The 17,132-nt window shown below is 45.1% G+C and overlaps 1 protein-coding gene across 1 annotated transcript in view; it reads left to right on the forward strand.

Annotated features, from left to right (window-relative positions):
* LOC130283435 (FRAS1-related extracellular matrix protein 1-like) overlaps positions 1-15,981 on the forward strand; it is a gene marked incomplete in the record, with an annotated part of 184,651 nt that extends 168,670 nt beyond the window's left edge. Inside the window, 6 exon segments of the mRNA XM_056532930.1 lie at positions 4,151-4,300; positions 8,682-8,908; positions 10,815-10,970; positions 12,156-12,271; positions 14,586-14,671; positions 14,899-15,981. Of these exon segments, the coding sequence (XP_056388905.1) occupies positions 4,151-4,300; positions 8,682-8,908; positions 10,815-10,970; positions 12,156-12,271; positions 14,586-14,671; positions 14,899-15,092 (929 nt within the window).
* Between the last annotated feature and the right edge of the window lie 1,151 nt (positions 15,982-17,132).

The raw sequence follows: 17,132 nt of genomic DNA on the forward strand, positions 1-17,132 counted from the left end.
CCTGTCCATGTCAGAAACTGTCCAGAGCAGGAGAGGTTTACTATGGGGATTTGCTTCTACTCTGGACAGTTCCAGACATGGACAGAGGTGGCAGCAGAGAGCACTGTGGTCAGACTGGAAAGAACTACACAACTTCCTCTGGAGTGTACAGCAGCTGATAAGTACTGGAAGCATTAAGATTTTCACATAGAAGTCATTTACAAATCTGTATAACTTTCTGGAATCAGTTGATTGAAAAAAACTTTTTAAAAAATTCCACCGGAGTACCCCTTTAATAGTCACATGACAGAGCATGACAAGATGTTGGGTGTCTGTAAAAATGGCGCACTCCTAGATCCATTTACTTATTTTTATTTTTTTTTTCTCACATTATAATACCGCCCCAAGGCTCAAAATTCAATTTTAAAGGGGTTATCCAGGAAAAAAAACTTTTATATATATATATATATATATATATATATATATATATATATATATATATATATATATATATATCAACTGGCTCCAGAAAGTTAAACAGATTTGTAAATGACTTCTATTAAAAAATCTTAATTCTTTCAGTACTTATGAGTTTCTGAAGTTAAGGTTGTTCTTTTCTGTCTAAGTGCTCTCTGATGATACCTGTCTCGGGAAATGCCCAGTTTAGAAGCAAATCCCCATAGCAAACCTCTTCTAAACTGGGCGGTTCCCGAGACACGTGTCATCGGAGAGCACTTAGACAGAAAAGAACAACCTTAACTTCAGAAGCTCATAAGTACTGAAAGGATTAAGATTTTTTAATAGAAGTAATTTACAAATCTGTTTAACTTTCTGAAGCCAGTTAAAGGGGTACTCCGCCCCTAAACATCTTATCCCTATCCAAAGGATAGGGGATAAGATGTCAGATCGCCGCGGTCCCGCTGCGGGGGACCCCGGGGATCGCCGCTGCGGCACCCCGCTATCATTACTGTGCAGAGCGAGTTCGCTCTGTGCGTAATGACGGGCGATACAGGGGCCGGAGCAGTGTGACGTCATGGCTCCGCCCCTCGTGACAGCAGCGATCCCCGAGGACCCCGGCGATCTGACATCTTATCCCCTATCCTTTGGATAGGGGATAAGATGTCTAGGGGCGGAGTACCCCTTTAATATACAAAAAAAATAAATTTCCTGGATAACCCCTTTAAAGCTCATGGGTTGGGAACCTGCGCGGTGCACCGTATTGCCCACCTTTAAGTTTCTTTTAGATCGCAGAACCCCCCCTCCTCTCTGGCGGCCCCTTTGGCGCCCCGCACAACGGCTAACATGTAATTTATAATCCAGTTACCGGTACAACGCTAATTTATTCATCCTGATGAATTCCAGCAAAATAAAACGTTCCAGTAAATCAAATCTCTGAAAGCGGCGCAGGTCAGCGCTCAATTAAAGGTTGTAGTTGGAGAAGGCATTTCATTAGAACTCACATTAAATCTACTTACCGCTTTATAAAAATGACATCTGTCCCCCGTACATTTACTTCCGTGATTTACGTAACAATCTAAAATGTTTCTTCTGTTTTATCTTTTTTTTTTTTTTTCTCCCCTGACAATTTCAGGTGCAGTTTTTCAATTGTCAGACAGAGGGCGCTGTCCTCAGTGATTAATTACAAAACACTCAATACAGCTGCATAGGTTATAAGGCAATGGTATCCAAACTGTGGACCTTCAGCTGTTGCAAAACTACAACTCCCAGCATGCCCGGACAGCCGTTGGCTGTCCGGGCTTGCTGGGAGTTGTAGTTTTGCAACAGCTGGAGGCACACTGGTTGGGAAACACTGGCCAAAGGCTGTCTGGGCATGCTGGGAGTTGTAGTTTTGCAACAGCTGGAGGCACACTGGTTGGGAAACACTGGCCAAAGGCTGTCTGGGCATGCTGGGAGTTGTAGTTTTGCAACAGCTTGATACATACTGGTGGGGAAACACTGATCAAAGACTGTCTGGTCATGCTGGGAGTTGTAGTTTTGCAACAGCTGGACACATACTGGTAGGAAAACACTGGACAAATGCTGTTCGGGCATGCTGGGAGTTGTAGTTTTGCAACTGCTGGACAAATACTGGTTGGAAAACACTGGCCAAATGCTGTTAGAGCATGCTGGGAGTTGTCGTTTTGCAACAGCGGGAAACATACTGGTTGGGAAACACTGGCCAAAGACTGTCTGGGCAAACTGGGAGTTGTAGTTTTGCAACAGCTGGACACTTACTGGTTTGGAAACACTGGTCAAATGCTGTCCGAGCATGCTGGGAGTTGTAGTTTTGCAGCAGCTGGACACATACTGGTTGGAAACACGGTCAAAGGCTTTCCCGGCATGCTCGGAGTTGTAGTTTTGCAACAGCTGGAGGCATACTGGTTGGAAAACATTGTCCAAAGGCGGTCCGGGTATGCTGGGAGTTGTAGTTTTGAACAGCTGGAAGCACACTTGTTGGGAAACACTGGCCTTAGGATGTCAGGACATGCTGGGAGTTGTAGTTTTGCAACAGCTGGAGACACTTACTGGTTGAGAAACACTGGCCAAAGGCTGTACGGGTATGCTGGGAGTTGTAGTTTTGCAAGAGCTGGACACATACTGGTTGGGAAACACTGGCCAAAGACTGTCTGGTCATGCTGGGAGTTGTAGTTTTGCAACAGCTAGACACATACTGGTTGGAAAACACTGTCCAAATGCTGTCCGGGCATGCTGGGAGTTGTAGTTTTGCAACTGCTGGACAAATACTGGTTGGAAAACACTGGCCAAATGCTGTTAGAGCATGCTGGGAGTTGTAGTTTTGCAACACCGGGAAACATACTGGTTGGGAAACACTGGTCAAAGACTGTCTGGGCATGGTGGGAGTTGTAGTTTTGCAACAGCTGGACACTTACTGGTTTGGAAACACTGGCCAAATGCTGTCCGAGCATGCTGGGAGTTGTAGTTTTGCAACAGCTGGAGGCATACTGGTTGGAAAATATTGGCCAAAGGCTGTCCGGGCATGCTGGGAGTTGTAGTTTTGCAACAGCTGGAGGCACACTTGTTGGGAAACACTGGCCTTAGGATGTCAGGACATGCTGGGAGTTGTAGTTTTGCAACAGCTGGAGGTCCACAGAATGGAGACCACTGCCTTATAAGAGAAGTTTAAGATATGAGATGCGGTTTGACATGCATCACCCATCATATTTATGGTGTAATGTGCAATACTGCACTTCACCTGTAGGGGCGCTGCTCTAATTTCCTGCACGAAAATACAGCTGATCTCTGGGGGTCCCAGTAGTGAGACATCATGTGATCAAGTAAAAAACTTAATTCAGTAACACCGCTCTCACATTGGGCCGGCTTAGCGAGAGGGGCGTGGCCTCCTGCGTCCCAGTGGATGAAACATGCCTAAGGCAAGAAATTGGCGCAACTTGTATCTGGAATCTACTTCATCTTGTAGCTGGCATAGATTTGTAAGTGTGGCCCGCGAACAGCTAGAAAAATGGTGGAAAACAAAGTTTGCACAATTTTCGCCATTGCGCCTTTTACTGTAGACAGTTTGCAGAACTACAACTACAACTCCCAACATGCCCAGACAGCAGCTAGCGGGCGGGAATGCTCGGAATTGTAGTTTTTAAACATTTGGAGGGCCACAGTTTGGAGACCCCTGAGCTAAATAAAAGGGCTGTGAGTGAATGGGTCTAAGCATGCAGTACCAGAAACAGTCACTACAAAACGTATGGCGCTGTATGGGTTGTCGGGAATAAAAAAAAAGGTAATTTCTTCCAAAAAAAACAGCGCCACCGCCGTCCTCAAGGTTGTGTGTGGTATTGCAGCTCAGTTCCATTGAAGTGAATGGAGACAAGTTGTAATACTACATAAAGCCTGAGGACAGGGGTGGCGCTGTTTTTCGAAAAAATATGACTGGCTTTCTGTTTCTAACCTCTTTGAATAGGCTTCCTTCAGACACAAACTTTTTTTTTGGCCTATAAAAATAATAAATAAATAAAAATAAATAAATAACAGCCCCTCTTTTTTTTTTGTCCTCCATGATAAAGTTTTTGTGACAATGAATAGTCTTAGTCATGTGACCCTTCCGATCCCAGGCCACTTTTCTATCCATGGCTCCCTGCGCTGGGCTCCGCGTGTCTTCTATCCTTGCGCTGTCGCCATTGATTTGTTTTCCTTTCAGGCGTTTCCACGAAATCCTGGAATATTTATGTGAAGAACGACGGTCTGGAGGAGAACCACGAATTCCTTACAATTATTCTGAGGTCACCAAAGAACGGCGTCCTGGGCAAAATCACTGAGGCCAAGGTGGAAATAACGGATCTGAGGCAAGGTGAGGGCGGAGCCTGTGTAGCATTACAACCAATCAGGTGAATGATATGACTACGGGGTTACATAGGGCTTCATACTGCATAATTGTATCCTCTGTGGACTCCAGACTGATACATTGTAACAACAGTGAGGTCAGGAGAGAGATTTCTATTGTTGGTGCATTTAACTTAAAGGGGTACTCCGCAAACTGTTCCGAACGCTGAAGTCGGCAGCTCGTGACGTCATAGTCACACTCCGCCCCTCAATGCAAGTCTATCCGGGAATGCTGGGAGTTGTAGTTTTGCAACAGCTGGGGCCACCCTGCCTGGGAATCACTGGTCTATGTAGAGGACAGAAGCCTCTTCAGGGTCCTGTACAGTACACAGTGTCCTAAAAAAATAACATGGAGCCGCCCTCACCTGGTGTCCAAAAGAGCAGGTAACCCTGGTACAAGTAAAGAGTACAGAACATGTAATACCTCCCTGTACTGTAGGGGGCGCTACCAGACACCAGTCAGTGCATACACTTCAGTAATATAGGTAAAGTGTACAGAACATGTAATACCTCCCTGTACTGTAGGGGGCGCTACCAGACACCAGTCAGTGCATGCACTTCAGTAATACAGGTAAGGTGTACAGAACATGTAATACCTCCCTGTACTGTAGGTGGCGCTACCAGACACCAGTCAGTGCATACACTTCAGTAATACAGGTAAAGAGAACAGAACATGTAATTCCTCCCTGTACTGTAGGGGGCGCTACCAGACACCAGTCAGTGCATACACTTCAGTAATACAGGTAAAGAGTACAGAACATGTAATACCTCTCTGTACTGTAGGGGGCGCTACCAGACACCAGTCAGTGCATACACTTCAGTAATACAGGTAAAGAGTACAGAACATGTAATACCTCTCTGTACTGTAGGGGGCGCTACCAGACACCAGTCAGTGCATACGCTTCAGTAATACAGTGGTTTTACCAGCGAATGCCCATTTTGATTGGTCGGTTCTTCCAGCCATTGACAGGTATCACAGATCTGGACTGTCTGTAGCATTGTATGTTGAGTCTGGTTTCAACTTACAATGGTCCAGAAAAGAACATTGTATGTTGAAACTATTGTATGTTGAGGCCACTGTAAGTTGAGGGATCACTGTAAATATATATATATATATATATATATATATATATATATATATATTAGTTATACAATTCCCCTCCAGCTCTAGCTGTATACTGCTGCTGTTTCTTTTGGATCAGAATCACTTGAGTAAGAAAATGCATCAAAACTGAACACAATGTGACCCCAACACACCACTTAAGATTCTCAGCAACTTAGTCTTTGGATTGCTGGAGTCTATCCAGGTGATGAGGTTGATTTGCAGTGATGAGACTCCAACTCCTTTCTCTGCAAAGCCAGATGATTCATGGAAAATGTAGGCCACATTAGGAAATCATTTCAGTGATCAAATTGCAATTAGTATTGCTGAAAATTCATACCTGCCACATCAGCTAATATAGGCAAGCACAAGGCATACACAAGAACCTCTATGTTGCTGTTTATAGTTTCCCTGACATAACCATAAGAAGTGCAGAAAATGAATGGAAGGAATTGTGATAAAGTCTCTAATCACATATTGATGATATCACTGATTGACCGTGATGTGAAGGGATTTATGAAACAACCCTCCTCTCCATCCAAAACATGGACCCTCTCTGACCCTATGACAACACTTCCTGGCAGCTCATTCTCATTACAGTGACAATCTTGTTCCTATTATATTTTAATACATAATCCTGCATCCTGTTCCTTGCCTTTTAGGCGTTCAGTGTCACCAACCTATATAGTGGTGCACTGAATGGATTACATTTACCAGATCTTATAGGTTTTATGTTGAAGCTCAGGTCAATAGATGAGGCTACAACTATCCCAAATTGTGATTTCATTTCTACAGGACAGAATCTGGGGGAAGAGTGACACCTAGTGGACAAATGTGACACAAGCCTCATCTTCCTGACATACATAATTACATAAATTTATTTGGGGTCTTTTATCAACAGTGAACACAGGAAGCATTCACTCCAGAGCAGTGTTTCCCAACCAGTGTGCCTCCTGCTGTTGCAAAACTACAACTCCCAGCATGCCCGGACAGACTTCAGCACCCTGGTTGGGAAACACTGCTCCAGAGAGAGTCTGAGGCTGCTAATGGGGCCCATTCTACTTCTTCAGTGGCTGCTTATCCATTCACTAGAGATCAGCGGTGACATCACTGAGAATACAGCCTATCCATTCACTAGAGATCAGCGGTGACATCACTGAGAATACAGCCTATCCATCACTAGAGATCAGCGGTGACATCACTGAGAATACAGCCTATCCATTCACTAGAGATCAGTGGTGACATCACTGAGAATACAGCCTATCCATCACTAGAGATCAGCGGTGACATCACTGTGAATACAGCCTATCCATCACTAGAGATCAGCGGTGACATCACTGAGAATACAGCCTATCCATCACTAGAGATCAGCAGTGACATCACTGAGAATACAGCCTATTCATCACTACAGATCAGCGGTGACATCACTGAGAATACAGCCTATCCATCACTAGAGATCAGCAGTGACATCACTGAGAATACAGCCTATCCATCACTAGAGATCAGCGGTGACATCACTGAGAATACAGCCTATCCATCACTAGAGATCAGCAGTGACATCACTGAGAATACAGTCTATCCATCACTAGAGATCAGCAGTGACATCACTGAGAATACAGCCTATCCATCACTAGAGATCAGCAGTGACATCACTGAGAATACAGCCTATCCATCACTAGAGATCAGCGGTGACATCACTGAGAATACAGCCTATCCATCACTAGAGATCAGCGGTGACATCACTGAGAATACAGCCTATCCATCACTAGAGATCAGCAGTGACATCACTGAGAATACAGCCTATCCATCACTAGAGATCAGCGGTGACATCACTGAGAATACAGCCTATCCATCACTAGAGATCAGCGGTGACATCACTGAGAATACAGCCTATCCATCACTAGAGATCAGCGGTGACATCACTGAGAATACAGCCTATCCATCACTAGAGATCAGCGGTGACATCACTGAGAATACAGCCTATCCATCACTAGAGATCAGCGGTGACATCACTGAGAATACAGCCTATCCATCACTAGAGATCAGCTGTAACATCACTGAGAATACAGCCTATCCATCACTAGATATCAGCAGTGACATCACTGAGAATACAGCCTAACCATCACTACAGATCAGCGGTGACATCATTGAGAATACAGCCTATCCATCACTAGAGATCAGCAGTGACATCACTGAGAATACAGCCTATCCATCACTAGAGATCAGCGGTGACATCACTGAGAATACAGCCTATCCATTCACTAGAGATCAGCGGTGACATCACTGAGAATACAGCCTATCCATTCACTAGAAATCAGCGGTGACATCACTGAGAATACAGCCTATCCATTCACTAGAGATCAGCGGTGACATCACTGAGAATAAAGCCTATCCATCACTAGAGATCAGCGGTGACATCACTGAGAATACAGCCTATCCATCACTAGAGATCAGCGGTGACATCACTGAGAATAAAGCCTATCCATTCACTAGAGATCAGCGGTGACATCACTGAGAATACAGCCTATCCATCACTAGAGATCAGCGGTGACATCACTGAGAATACAGCCTATCCATCACTAGAGATCAGCGGTGACATCACTGAGAATACAGTCTATCCATTCACTAGAGATCAGCGGTGACATCACTGAAAATACAGTCTATCCATCACTAGAGATCAGCGGTGACATCACTGAGAATACAGCCTATCCATTCACTAGAGATCAGCGATGACATCGCTGAGAATACAGCCTATCCATCACTAGAGATCAGCAGTGACATCACTGAGAATACAGCCTATCCATCACTAGAGATCAGCGGTGACATCACTGAGAATACAGCCTATCCATCACTAGAGATCAGCGGTGACATCACTGAGAATACAGCCTATCCATCACTAGAGATCAGCGGTGACATCACTGAGAATACAGCCTATCCATCACTAGAGATCAGCGGTGACATCACTGAGAATACAGCCTATCCATCACTAGAGATCAGCGGTGACACCACTGAGAATACAGCACTAGAGTATAAGGGAATTGAGAGCAAGTGTTTAGTTTTCCTGCAGCGCCACCACAGGTGAAATGAAGTATTACACAGTTGTCTTTAAAATCAATGCTCTGCTATGTGGCGCTGAGTCTTCCACAATGAGAGGAAGATTATTTAATAGAATAGGGTCATAGGGTAAATGTGTCTCTTTTGCATTTTCTATATTAAAATTTTGTATTTATTTACTGTATTCCTATAGGTCAATGCCGGAGCCAAGATCCCAAACCAGAACCGTTCTTGTATCACGCCATAGTCGGCGGCTCCCGGGGTCACCAGCTTAGTACCGATGAAGGAAGACTAGCCACATCTCCGAAGATAACCCAGATTCTACTGAGCAACCCCGACACATCTGACCGCTTCCGAAACGGCGACCCCGCGGATGCCCGGCCCAGACCACAGCGGCGGTTCCCTGGAAGCAGCATTCTTGTATGTTAATTTAACTTTCTGCAATAATAACGGTCGGGAGAGATGAGACGTATAAGTCATTCCTAATTGATAGTGTTCTTCCCAGCAAATGAAAAACTTCTATGGATTATTGCACAAATCTAATTATCTAATTAAGCTGCTTCGGGTTTGGTAAGTGGTTAAAATAAATTGCGCTCGCCGCTGACATCCCCTCTGAAGAACGCTCGCTCCGCGGTCGGCGATTTAATTAGCGCAGCCTTGATGAAGATGACACGACTCCTGTGATGAGATTAAGACCCTTATTGAGGGCTCGGGTAAAAAGCATATTTAGGTCTCAATAACTCAATATTAAGGATGATGAAGCTTTTACAAGTCTCATATTCTCCATCCGAAATTACAGCCGCAAGCGCAGGATCGGCGACAGTTCTTAAAGGGGTATTCCAGGAAAAAACTTTTTTATATATATCAACTGGCTCCAGAAAGTTAAACAGATTTGTAAATGACTTCTATTAAAAAATCTTAATCCTTTCAGTACTTATGAGCTTATGAAGTTAAGGTTGTTCTTTTCTGTCTAAGTGCTCTCTGATGACTCCCGTCTCGGGAACCGCCCAGTTTAGAAGCAAGTCCCCATAGTAGACCTCTTCTAAACTGGGCGGTTCCCTAGACATGTGTCATCAGAGAGCACTTAGACAGAAAAGAACAACCTTAACTTCAGAAGCTCATAAGTACTGAAAGGATTAAGATTTTTTAATAGAAGTCATTTACAAATCTGTTTAACTTTCTGGAGCCAGTTGATATATAAAAAAAAGTTTTTTCCTGTAATACCCCTTTAAAGTAAACTCCAAGGGGAAAAAAGAAAAGAACCCTGAAAGGGGTTATCCAGGATAAGATATAACAAATAGTTTTCTTCCAAAAACAGTGCCACCCCTGTTCTTAGGTTGTACGTGGCATTACAACTTGGGGTACTCCGGTGGAAAACACTTTTTTTAAATCAACTGGTGCCAGAAAGTTGAACAGATTTGTAAATTACTTCTATTAAAAAATCATAATCCTTCCAGTACTTATTAGCTGCTGAATACTACAGAGGAAATTCTTTTCTTTTTGGAACACAGTGCTCTCTGCTGACATCATGAGCACAGAGCTCTCTGCTGACATCACGAGCACAGTGCTCTCTTCTGACATCTCTGTCCATTTTAGGAACTGTCCAGAGCAGCATATGTTTTCTATGGGGATTTTCTCCTTCTCTGGACAGTTCTTAAAATGGACAGAGATGTCAGCAGAGGACACTGTGCTCGTGATGTCAGCAGAGAGCTCTGTGTTTCAAAAAGAAAAGAATATCCACTGTAGTATTCAGCAGCAAATAAGTACAGGAAGGATTAAGATTTTTTAATAGAAGTAATTTACAAATCTGTTTAACTTTCTGGCACCAGTTGATTTAAAAAAAAAAAAAAGGTTTTCCACCGGAGTGGATATCAACCGCCCAAAAAAAATCTTAGCCCCTATCCAAAGTATAGGAATAAGATGTCTAATTGCGGGGGTCGACAATGTATGTGACATCAAGCCACACCCCCTCCATAGACATGAATGGAGAGGGTGTGGCGGCTGTAGTCACCAGTCGTCCGGCATGGAGCTGACTTCGCTGTGTGTACCGATGACTGGGGTGCCGCGCCGGAGACAGCGACGGGCCCCCTGCGATCAGACATGTTTTTCGGTGGAGTACACCTTTAAATTGAGCTGCAGAACACATTCACAGTTCACATTCAATGCCTTTGCATCCACGGTGCCCCCTGGAAGTGGTAGGAGGGGGGGGGGGAGGGAGTTTTATGCCTTATGTTTTTGGATAACTCAATGCAGCTCAGAGAGATGGTGTCGCCCCCTGCTGCTACATTGTATCCTACTATAACTGATTTGCACTGTATTCATTTAGTATCAAGGGATAACATCGAATGGAGCTGGACAGAGCCGGAGAGGAGACATATGGCTGGTCGGAGCCCCCCATGACCTGACCATCCGTGCTGAGCGCCCCCTGCAGGATTCTGCAGTCACGGATTCAGCGGACCAGAAAATTAACAAAACAAAGAAGGTAACTCTATGGGAAATGGCGAAACTGAATTTAAAAAAAAAAAATTTGGGGAAATATTGAGGGGCAACTTTGTTATTTTCTGATCTCCAAAATCTCTGCTTGCTGGAAACAGTCCAGGGCAGTGGTTCTCAACCATTGTGCCTCCAGCTGTTGCAAAACTACAACTCCCAGCATGCCTGGACAGCCTTAGACCACTGGGTTTACTGTTGACCTCAATGGGAGCTGTATGATGTTTTTTTGTGTCTATAAAAGGCGCAAAAAAGGAGCAAGCAGGGTTTACTTGCCCCTTTTGGTTTACAAGTAATGAATTGCAATCCACTGATTTTGGCAATATGCATGATATGGAAGGGTTTTATGAACTGCGCCTTTTTGTGAAAAAAGCGCAAAAAAAGCGCATAACCCATGAGAAGGCCGCCATTTATCATTGTAGGTGTAAGTGAAGCATTTATCATTGTAGGTGTAAGTGAAGCATTTATCATTGTAGGTGTAAGTGAAGCAATTATCATTGTAGTGTAAGTGAAGCATTTATCAGTGTAGGTGTAAGTGAAGCATTTATCATTGTAGGTGTAGGTGAAGCATTTATCATTGTAGTGTAAGTGAAGCATTTATCAGTGTAGGTGTAAGTGAAGCATTTATCAGTGTAGGTGTAAGTGAAGCATTTATCATTGTAGGTGTAAGTGAAGCATTTATCATTGTAGGTGTAAGTGAAGCATTTATCATTGTAGGTGTAAGTGAAGCATTTATCATTGTAGGTGTAAGTGAAGCATTTATCATTGTAGGTGTAAGTGAAGCATTTATCATTGTAGGTGTAAGTGAAGCATTTATCATTGTAGGTGTAAGTGAAGCATTTATCATTGTAGTGTAAGTGAAGCATTTATCAGTGTAGGTGTAAGTGAAGCATTTATAATTGTAGGTGTAAGTGAAGCATTTATCATTGTAGGTGTAAGTGAAGCATTTATCATTATAGGTGTAAGTGAAACATTTATCATTGTAGGTGTAAGTGAAGCATTTATTATTGTAGGTGTTAGTGAAGCATTTATCATTGTAGGTGTAAGTGAAGCATTTATCATTGTAGGTGTAAGTGAAGCATTTATCATTGTAGGTGTAAGTGAAGCATTTATTATTGTAGGTGTAAGTGAAGCATCAATCACTTTGATGTATTAACCCTCTGACTCCTCTTTGTAGGATGAGAAGCTGAGGAGATGTCCTGCAGGGTGGAAGCTGCACCAGGAATCCTGTTATTACATCAGCACCCAGCAGAAGTCCACCTGGGAGGGCGCGGAGCGGCGCTGTGCGCAAATGTAAGGGGCCCGCCTCTACCGGAGCAATGTCAGTGAACCTAGGGGGGTGAGGCCAGGATTCTGCAGCCAATCAGAGGATGTAATGATGCCAACAGCAGTTGAGGACTGTGGTGATGTTATGGAGGCAGTGACCCCTCTAATGTGATGGGAGGACAGGACTGGATGTGACAGAGAGGGTATTAGGACAAGTGGGAGGTCACAGACTAAGAGTAACATAGTGGGAGGAGCAGTGTCAGCACTGAGTGTTTCAGGAAAGCAGGGTGCTGTATGCTGATCTTATGGGGGAGCAGGGACCGACCTTCCATGGATGTTATGGGGCAATGTCATCATTATGTGAGGAAAGGGGAAAGGGCCGGCTCTGCCAATAGGCAAAATAGGCAGCTGCCTAGAGCGCCCTCTTGATGGGGAGCGCCGGTCTGCCTGCTGCAAGAAAGTTAGTAACCAACATCTAAATCACTCAGCCAGCAAAATGAGGAGGAGGTTTGGTACAGTGTGTCACCCCAGTAGTAAGGAGATTACATGAGGAGGTTTGTTACAGTGTGTCACCCCAGTAGTAAGGAGATTGCATGAGGAGGAGGTTTGTTACAGTGTGTCACCCCAGTAGTAAGGAGATTACATGAGGAGGTTTGTTACAGTGTGTCACCCCAGTAGTAAGGAGATTACATGAGGAGGAGGTTTGTTACAGTGTGTCACACCAGTAGTAAGGAGATTACATGAGGAGAAGGTTTGTTACAGTGTGTCACCCCAGTAGTAAGGAGATTACATGAGGAGGAGGTTTGTTGCAGTGTGTCACCCCAGTAGTAAGGAGATTACATGAGGAGGGGATTTGTTACAGTGTGTCACCCCAGTAGTAAGGTGATTACATGAGGAGAGGGTTTGTTACAGTGTGTCACCCCAGTAGTAAGGAGATTACATGAGGAGGAGGTTTGTTACAGTGTGTCATCCCAGTAGTAAGGAGATTACCTGGGGAGGAGGTTTGTTACAGTGTGTCACCCCAGTAGTAAGGAGATTACATGAGGAGGTTTGTTACAGTGTGTCACCCCAGTAGTAAGGAGATTACATGAGGAGGGGGTTGTTACAGTGTGTCACCCCAGTAGTAAGGAGATTACATGAGGAGGTTTGCTACAGTGTGTCACCCCAGTAGTAAGGAGATTACATGAGGAGGAGGTTTGTTATAGTGTGTCACCCAGTAGTAAGGTGATTACATGAGGAGGAGGTTTGTTACAGTGTGTCACCCCAGTAGTAAGGAGATTACATGAGGAGGAGGTTTGTTACAGTGTGTCACCCAGTAGTAAGGTGATTATATGAGGAGGAGGTTTGTTACAGTGTGTCACCCCAGTAGTAAGGAGATTACATGAGGAGGTTTGTTACAGTGTGTCACCCCAGTAGTAAGGAAATTACCTGAGGAGGAGGTTTTGTTTCAGTGTGTCACCCCAGTAGTAAGGAGATTACATGAGGAGGAGGTTTGTTACAGTGTGTCACCCCAGTAGTAAGGAGATTACATGAGGAGGAGGTTTGTTGCAGTGTGTCACCCCAGTGGTAAAGAGATTACATGAGGAGGAGGTTTGTTGCAGTGTGTCACCCCAGTAGTAAGGAGATTACATGAGGAGGGGATTTGTTACAGTGTGTCACCCCAGTAGTAAGGTGATTACATGAGGAGAGGGTTTGTTACAGTGTGTCACCCCAGTAGTAAGGAGATTACATGAGGAGGAGGTTTGTTACAGTGTGTCATCCCAGTAGTAAGGAGATTACCTGGGGAGGAGGTTTGTTACAGTGTGTCACCCCAGTAGTAAGGAGATTACATGAGGAGGTTTGTTACAGTGTGTCACCCCAGTAGTAAGGAGATTACATGAGGAGGGGGTTGTTACAGTGTGTCACCCCAGTAGTAAGGAGATTACATGAGGAGGTTTGTTACAGTGTGTCACCCCAGTAGTAAGGAGATTACATGAGGAGGAGGTTTGTTACAGTGTGTCACCCCAGTAGTAAGGAGATTACATGAGGAGGAGGTTTGTTACAGTGTGTCACCCAGTAGTAAGGTGATTATATGAGGAGGAGGTTTGTTACAGTGTGTCACCCAGTAGTAAGGTGATTATATGAGGAGGAGGTTTGTTACAGTGTGTCACCCAGTAGTAAAGTGGGGCGTGTTAAAGGGCGGAGTCATGGGGAGGAAATATTGGCTTTTGTCTAGGGTGGCAAAAACCCTTGCACCAGCCCTGGATGTGCCATGATGTGGAGACTCAGTATAATAAAAGCATCTTACTCCCATGTATTTGTGCATCATATCAGATCTAATACTTTGCTTTCTACATGACAGGGAGGGCGGCCATTTAACTCGCGTGCCCTCAGAGGCCGTCATGAAGTGGCTCTGGAAGTTTGCCGACAAAAAGCCATTTTGGATCGGTAAGACAGAGAGTAATACTGGAAAATAAGATAAATATGGCTGCCCCCCCCCCCCCCCATCTTCAGGGTGAACGTGGTATTACAGCTCAGACCCATTCATGTCAAAAGAGCAGAGCTGCAATACCAGACATGACCTGTGCACGGGGGTGGCGCTGTTTCCGTTACAAAGCAGCCATGTTTGATTTTTTTTAATCCATAATCTACATTAAATCTGTCTCTATTTTCAGGGCTCAGACTGGGGGGGGATCCCTCTAGCCAGCGGTGGACGGACGGACAGCCATGGATTTTCAGCAACTTCAAAAAGACTCCGTCTCCTCTTCCTGAATCTGCGGAGACTTGTGTCCTGGTGGGGAGGAGGAGAGAATGGCAGAGAAGCGGCTGCGACAAAAGACACCGATACGTCTGCTTCTTCCCTGTATAAGATCCTTCACCCTCCTGGAGTCACAGCAGTGTGTCCCATACAGTGAGCCTCCAGCTGTTGCAAAACTACAACTCCCACCATGCTTGGACAGCCAACGGCCGGTGTTTCCCAACCAGGGAGCCTCCAGCTGTTGCAAAACAAAAACTCCCAGCATGTCCAGACAGCCTTTGACCAGTGTTTTTCAACCAGTGTGCCTCCAGCTGTTGCAAAACTACAACTTCCAGCATGCCCGGACAGCCAACAGCCAGTGTTTCCCAATTAGGGTGCCTCCAGCTTTTGCAAAACTAAAACTTCCAACATGCCCGGACAGCCAACAGTGTTTTCCAATCAGTGTGCCTCCAGCTGTTGCAAAACTAAAACTCCCAGCGTGTCCAGACAGCCTTTGGCCAGTGTTTTCCAACCAGTGTGCCTCCAGCTGTTGCAAAGCTACAACTTCCAACATGCCCGGACAGCCAACAGTGTTTTCCAATCAGTGTGCCTCCAGCTGTTGCAAAACTAAAACTCCCAGCATGTCCAGACAGCCTTTGGCCAGTGTTCTACAACCAGTGTGCCTCCAGCTGTTGCAAAACTACAACTTCCAGCATGCCCGGACAGCCGTTGGCTGGGAGTTGTAGTTTTGCAACAGCTGGAGGTATACTGATTGGGGCACCGTGATGAGATGATAAAATACCTTCTTATCATCTCATCATAGTTCACATTCAATGGCGCTGCTCCCTGATGCCCCCTGATGGCGGGGGGGGGGGGGCAGTTTTATGTCCTTTTAATAGTAACACAACTTATACACAGAATAAATACATTAAAAAAAAAAACTGCAAGAAAGAGCATAAGATACATTGTAGTCGCTATGGGGTCCCTAAGTTGAGGGGCCCCGGCTCAGTGTTGCCCTATCACAACATACTGGCAACCATTGCCCCCCCCCCCCCCCCCCCCCCACCGTGGTGTATTTACATCCCAGACACGACCTGATATTCAGCCTTTACCTGTTTCTGGGAGATTTGGGTATCAACCAATATGGCCGCACAACTTTTCTGGGTTTCAAGTGGCAGAAAAAGGTCGCTCTATGCTAGCATTCCCCGAAACTACAACTCCCAGCATGTCTTAACAGCCATAAATGACCTTATAACAATAGATTTGTTTGTTTCTGACTGATCTGTGAATTCCTGTTATGTTTTCGATAAACTGTCGCAGCCGATCTGTTTCCTTGTCGTTGCGGTGACCGATCGGTTCGGCCATCAATGTGATATTCATGTCATTTCTGCATTTAATATAACAATAAGAGATTATTCTGTTTTCGATTGTTTGTGAATGATTTGGAAAATCATGGTTACCTGAAGAGTCTGAGTAAAAAAGGAAGCCATTAAGGGGGAAATAACTGCCTGTAGAGCTCAGAGACAGGATTGTATGGAGGCAGACATGTGGAGAAGGGGCAAAAAAAATACCATCCCTACAGTGATCATAGTGGGGGCAGCATCATGTCTGGAGGAAACCAGGCACTGCCCATCTCCTGCCCAATACCATCCCTACAGTGATCATGGTGGGGGCAGCATCATGTCTGGAGGAAACCAGGTACTGCCCATCACCTGCCCAATACCATCCCTACTGTGATCATGGTGGGGGCAGCATCATGTCTGGGGGAAACCAGGCACTGCCCATCACCTGCCCAATACCATCCCTATAGTGATCATGGTGGGGGCAGCATCATGTCTGGGGGAAACCAGGCACTGCCCATCACCTGCCCAATACCATCCCTACAGTGATCATAATGGGGGTAGCATCATGTATGGAGGAAACCAAGCACAGCCCATCACCTGCCCAATACCATCCCTACAGTGATCATGGTGGGGGCAGCATCATGTCTGGGGGAAACCAGGTACTGCCCATCACCTGCCCAATACCATCCCTACAGTGATCATGGTGGGGGCAGCATCATGTCTGGAGGAAACCAGGCACTGCCCATCACCTGCCCAATACCATCCCTACAGTGATCATGGTGGGGGCAGCATCATGTCTGGGGGAAACCAGGCACTGCCCATCTCCTGC

The sequence above is a fragment of the Hyla sarda genome, chromosome 7, assembly GCF_029499605.1.
Source record: "Hyla sarda isolate aHylSar1 chromosome 7, aHylSar1.hap1, whole genome shotgun sequence".
In the NCBI taxonomy this organism is placed as follows: domain Eukaryota; kingdom Metazoa; phylum Chordata; class Amphibia; order Anura; family Hylidae; genus Hyla; species Hyla sarda.